Raw genomic sequence first — 6,281 nt, 5'->3', positions numbered from 1 at the left:
TAGATAAAGATACTTGGAGCATTTTGATTTGTTTAGTGAGTAAATGTAGCCATAAAGAAAGGGTTGAAACAATAGTGAGAATGAGAGGTGAATATAGTCACTAAAGGATATATCATTTTTGAAGGCTTTAAAATGAAGGCAACAATTTTTCAAAAGAACTATATGTGTTACTTTCTTGGTACATATAGGATATATATTTGTGACTTTGAAATCTGTGTCATATCTTGAAATAGCTAAATAGTACGTAGGGTGAGCTTCTTGGGTGTGGGACTCGAACTTCCGAGACCTTCCACAGCTCACACACTTGCCCAACCAAGTGGGCTAACGCTCGTTGATAATTGCCATATCATTGGGGTGGAGTATGGGTTGCTTTTAGAGTATGTACGCATGACTTCAAAGACTGCGCACGAGGACAGTGGACTTGACTGAAACAAGCATTTGACTCTGAGAGAGAGAGAGAGAGAGAGAGAGCGGGGCAACATAATCCGCATATATCGGAGTAATCGCCGTCGTTCGCATTAATATCACGCCTTGAGGTGCCTCTCTGAACACTGAACAGTGTCTCTTCCTTCGTCCTTGAAATTTAGCTACCGCAGCTCCCTCACTCCTGCACCATGCCCCGTTACACTGCTGCTACTCTGGCGCAGCTACTACCTAAGATCACGCTCAGGGCAGCTGCTCGATGTGGATCGTTGGCAATTACGCTGCCAATTCACTGCAGCCGCAAGTCTAGAAGAAGGTGGATTCACAAGATACTGGCGTACTCTTGCAGTACTCAGATTGTCCCATATGCTGCTGAATATCAAGACATCGAATCATACGATGTCGATGGATCCATCAAGCTCTTACACCTTACTAATAATAACAGTGATGAGAGCGATAGTGAGCAAGGGGGATTGCCAACGCTGCCGCGGAAGGAGATGCAGAGGCCTCGGTTGCCCGAGGGCTGCGTGCCTGTCATGCTTGTGATAGGGGATGGCATTGATGATCATACCGATCATGAGGAGGAATGCTGTGTGATCCAGGCTTCGCTTCTCGGCCACCCCCTCTTCTCTGCTGTCCTGGAAAGGTCGGCACAGCAGTTCGGTTACTCCGGGGAGTACTCGGGCCCTCTAAGGCTCCCCATCGACCCCCTTTCCTGTCAACACCTCATCAACATCATCGGCCAGCCCCAAAATAAATACATACTAGGCGTTCCGCGCCTAGATTGTTTTCCCGGTGGGTCCCACCTACCAATGTAAGTAGAACAATTAAGGCACTTTGCTTCTTAATGTATGTTTCGTTCTGTAAGAGACTGCAAAGCTTATGTGTTGTGCATACTTGTTTGTGTTTAAGAACATAGCTTCACACATATTAAACATGCTTTATAAATGTACTAAGGGATCTAAATGTGTTTTCAACATGATTTTAGGATGTGTGTGTTGTGTGCACACCACACAAATGCACATATACATATACACATACAGAAATATATGTACACACATATGTATGATCACATAAGCTACACCTACTAGTTAGCTAAAATTTAAACATCCCAAAATTTATATTAATTAGCTGAACTCAATATAGATTGGTTGATGATTGAGCTTAGCCCATTCATCACAGGGTTAATAGTAAGATTCAAGCTTGAAGTTTCGTTCTGACCATAAGGAGCTTCATTAGCATCATACGATGTTCAAAGGAGTTGATCCTGCTTGTAGAATATTGTGTTGACCTTGTATTTCCCTTGCTCTCTACCTCAAGACCTTCAAAGTTGCTTGAAGGGATAAGCTAAACTTGTATATGCTCATCACATGTTTAGTTGCAATCCCTTTTGTCCCCCTCATGATATATACCCATGCCATCAAGAAGGGGAAGAGACAGAACCTCCTACACCTATCCCTCCAAAGAACACTTGCACCATCCTGGAAAAAACATGCATACAACATAAGAGAGAGATAGGGAGAGAGTTTGCAAATCGAAATCATTTGCACCAAAATCATCTTGAATGCCAACTTCTAGCATGTTGCTCTTATATTGCATCTAATATGGCACATATGTTGCACTTTCTGATGATCATAATAATCATTGTTGCCATGATCATGTCCATCATGCACTTGCCCATCCACCCCATCATTGACACCAACCACTTGTTCTAGTGGACATGGATGATGACTCAAGTAGTTCCCTATGATTTAATTATGAGAAGCAAGTTTTGACATTTTTTAAACCAAAGCCATCAAAGTCGAAAGCCTTGATTTAATTAGAAGAAACTCTTGAAATGTTTTTACCAAAGCTATTGAAGTCGAAAGCCTTTTTGAGATTGAAAGCATCTTGTGTTTGCATTAAGTGACCTTCAACAAGACAATAGTCTCCTATGGCAGCGGTTGATGAAAGCCAAAACAAAGTACTTTGCATAGGACTCAAAACAACATATTGAAGGTATACTCATCCTAGATGAGAGAGCATGAAACAAGAGGGCATTACTCTCTCTCCACACACACACACATGGAGAGAGAGAGAGGTTTCAAAAAGTTCCCACTACCACTTTAACAAGAGGGTGCTAAGTACATGTGCAGTGTAGCTAGGTGTGTTTAGGGTGCATGGAGTATGTGTTATATGGGTTTAATATGTAAGCATATAAATGTGTGTGTCTAGTGTGTACATGTGATTGGAGTGTGTTTGATGTGTAGGTGCATTGTGTTGTATATATGGGATGTGAGTGTGTTAATGGGTGTGTTTGGTGTGTTAAATCTGTGTGTGTGTGTGTGAGTGAGTTTGTGAGATCACATGCAAAAAGTAACAAACTTAGACAATGTGACTCATCAATCATTGAGGACATTGCGTGCACAACATGCTTGCGCCAACGAAGAAATACTTGCTAATGCCTATTGCTTGAGTTAGAATAGCCAGGCCACCTTGCTTAAAAATGCCACCACTTGAAATATAATCCATTAGGGAAAATATGGACTCAAAAAGGGCCCTTTAGTTTAAGAGCTAATGACTCTCATAATGACAAAGGATTTGGGGTGGACCAATGGAAGAGGGGGTGGTGTGCACATTTTATCCCCTCCCTTTTTCCCCTTAGGCCCACCAAAGGTAGACTTGTCCCTCTATTTGCACTTCCCCTCCCCCTCCCTCCCTCCCTCCCACTTCCCCCCCTGCACCCCCCCAAAATTTACCTCCAACAATCTTGTTCTCCATCTTAAGTGGGTCCCATAGGGCATCCAAAAGTGGGAGGCAAAAGTGAGAAATTTTCATTTTCTCCCAAAAGGTCTCTTTTATCTCAAAAAACTAATTTCCTGTTGTGTATAGCCCAAAAAAAGGTTTTCTGGTGTGTTTCTTTGAGAACTACTACTTTTCGCATTCTTTCTCTCCATTTCACTAATCCATCCTTCAAATCTTTCCACTACCTCCTTCCTTCCATAGCCATAGCCATAGCCACAAGGGTACCATTGTGAGTTGGTACTCAAGAGCTACCATTTATTGTTGAGATATCAAGCTCTACATAAGGTGGCATCCACTACATGCCTTGGTAATGTGGTAGGATTTTATTCACTGGCATGTTAGGCGACCAACATGAGGATACACCAATGACTCTCCAACTGGACTACACCCATGTAGTTCATTCTTGGTCATAGGACATTCATTGTGCTATCTCTTCTTTTCTTAGCAGGTTCACACGTAGTAACCATGTGTACATATGTTGTGGCACTTTCATATTAGTCTTTTATCATATTGTAGACTTAGTTCTTTTGTGTGGAAGAAGAAGAAAGAAAAAAAAGAAGATTTCAGTCCTACCTCTATGCATGTCAAGTCTCTATTACTTTTGTGTGTATGCTCTTGGTCTGCTCACCTCTCTTCCCTCTTGTTTATTTTCATGGTATCAGAGTCGTCCCACTGTTGCATGGAGCTAAATTGAAGAATGAGATAAAGACATTGGAGTACGAAAGTAAGCAAGCAAGCAGTGGCTAATAAGATCTTCCACCTTGCTCGATTTTGCCTTAGGTTATAGTCGTAGGAGGCTATTGAGAGTGGCAAGATTGTAGTCTTTGATTGGAGTGAAACTTAATGAGCAAGAAAAATAGTGTATACACTACGAATAAGCCCATCAAAACTTGTTTGCTGTGAGTTTTGGCATCCAAAGTCATTTCAGCCTCCATTCTAGACTTGCAAGTATTCTCGACATTAGTTTTTGGGTATATTATAGTCTCGGTTGTGTCAGCTATTTATAGATACACAAGTTACAAACTTCGAATTTGTAAGGTTTTAGGTGTTTACTAGGTTATAGACACAAAAGGCATCTACATAGAGATTTCATATTATACTTTTTATTGTGCAGTTTAGTGAAAAGGGCAGCGTGTTTAGTTGTGGTACACCTTGTATTAGCTTGCTAGTAGATTGCAATGTTTGCAAGGTTTTTTATTTTGTCAAACTATCTGACAACTTCAACTAGATTATCAATGAGAAGCTTGATAAAATGAATTATCATGCATGGAAGTTCAGGATGATAAATTTATTGAGAGAAAAAGTTATTTGGAATTACATTGAAGGAGACATGGCAGTAGCACCTGAATCTCTAGCATGAAATGCTATTATAGAACCAATAAAGTCATGTATTGGATTAGTGTCATAGAAAACATGATGGGTTGTTTACAGAAATTTGAGACCCCTACTATTCTATGGAAGAACTTGGAAAAGCTATTTGAAGTACATACAAAGGCCAAAAAGCTGCACCTCAAGTCAGAGCTGAACTAAGTGGAAAGAGAGGACCTATCCATTAATGATTATACCTTAAAAATCAAGAGTATTGTGAAAACTTATCGATTTATCAGTGTGGTAGTTGATGATGATGATGTTGTGTATGTATATTTAGATCGACTTGGAAATGAATACAAGAGCTTTAGGTCATTTATAAATACAAGGGATGATATTCCTGATTTTGCAGAATTACTTTCTATATTGTACTTGAGGAGAAGAACCTTGGCTTGGATTCCTCTTCTTCTCAAAGTAAAAAAAGTTTGAATATATGTTTTACTTTACTAGCATAGGTAGAGGTTGTAGCAAAGGTCAACGTCATGGTCATGGTCAAGGTTATCATATATAATAAAATAGAGGAGGACAATACCAAGGAAGGGGAAGCCAAAGAGAGCAAGTTGCAAATTCTAATAGGCAACAAAATTCTAGTGATAGTAGAGAGTGTTGGGATTATGGTTAAAAATGCCACATTTCCAAAAATTTCTTTAAAAAGAAGGTTGATATTAGAAATGGGAAAACACAGCAAGATAACTATGCATCAAATAGTAGCAAAAACAATGATAATAGAAGGGAGCAGTTATTTGTTTTGTAGCACTTTAAGAATACTATGGCTATTGATTGTTCATCAAAGAATGATACATGATGGTATGCAGATCCAGATGAGTGGTTTAGAGATATGTGCAATCGAAAGTCTCAGGGCTATGTGGAGATAGGGAATGATACATCTCACCCCATTACTCATGTTAGAAGTGTTGCTTCGAGTATGTAGGATAGTAGAACCAAGTACTTGACTGATATGTTACATGTATCAAATATTACATAAAACTTGATTTCTGTTAGTTAAATGGCAGAACAGGGATTGTAAGTTTGGTTCACATTTGATGATTGTTATGTAGAAGATCTCAAAAATGATTGTAGGTTGATCTCAAAAGGAAAACATGCTAGCAGATTATTTACTCTTGATGTAAGTCTATTGATGTAAGTCTACCTGAAATGGATACTGCAATGTTTGCACAATGTTCAAATGTTGTGGCTCATATTGAAATTTGATATAAGTTCTATTGAATGTGCAGTGACTGAAAGACATGCAATCAAAATAGATAGTGGATGACTTGCCTAAGTTTAGAATTGATGGGATGCATAAAGTATGTGAGGCATGTCAACTTGAAAAGCAAGCAAGGTGCACATTTCCACATGAAAAGCATGTCTATAAGAAGGTACTTGAATTGATATATTCTTATGTGTAGAGTCCTAAAAAAATTACAACTTTGAGTGGTTGTTGTAGGTATTATATTTCCTTTATTGATGATCATACTTGCAAAGTATGGGTTTACTTTATGTATGAGAAAAGTGAGGTGGTCACTCACTTTAAAAGCTTTAAGTCTTTGGTTGAGAAGGAGATAAGTTTGCATATTAAATGCCTAAGATTGGATGGAGGGGAAGAATATCTCTCCAAAAAGTTTTTTGATTTTTTGTAAAAAAGGTGGTATATAGAGGTAGTATACATGTAGGTATACTCCACATCAAAATGGAGTTGTTGAGAG

General features: G+C 39.1%; 1 protein-coding gene across 1 annotated transcript; it reads left to right on the top strand.

Moving 5' to 3' along the window:
- Positions 1-500: 500 nt before the first annotated feature.
- On the top strand, positions 501-5,827 carry LOC148032261 (uncharacterized). The gene is made up of 2 exons (XM_087684060.1): positions 501-1,237; positions 5,811-5,827. Exons 1-2 carry the CDS (start codon positions 615-617, stop codon positions 5,815-5,817), a joined length of 630 nt encoding a protein of 209 aa, XP_087540186.1. The 5' UTR covers positions 501-614; the 3' UTR covers positions 5,818-5,827.
- The last annotated feature ends 454 nt before the right edge of the window (positions 5,828-6,281 follow it).

This window comes from Lygodium microphyllum, chromosome 8 (genome assembly GCF_053477565.2).
Source record: "Lygodium microphyllum isolate KBCC chromosome 8, Lygodium_microphyllum_v1.1.10, whole genome shotgun sequence".
Taxonomy (NCBI): domain Eukaryota; kingdom Viridiplantae; phylum Streptophyta; class Polypodiopsida; order Schizaeales; family Lygodiaceae; genus Lygodium; species Lygodium microphyllum.
This window is presented reverse-complemented; position numbering and strand designations above follow the sequence as displayed.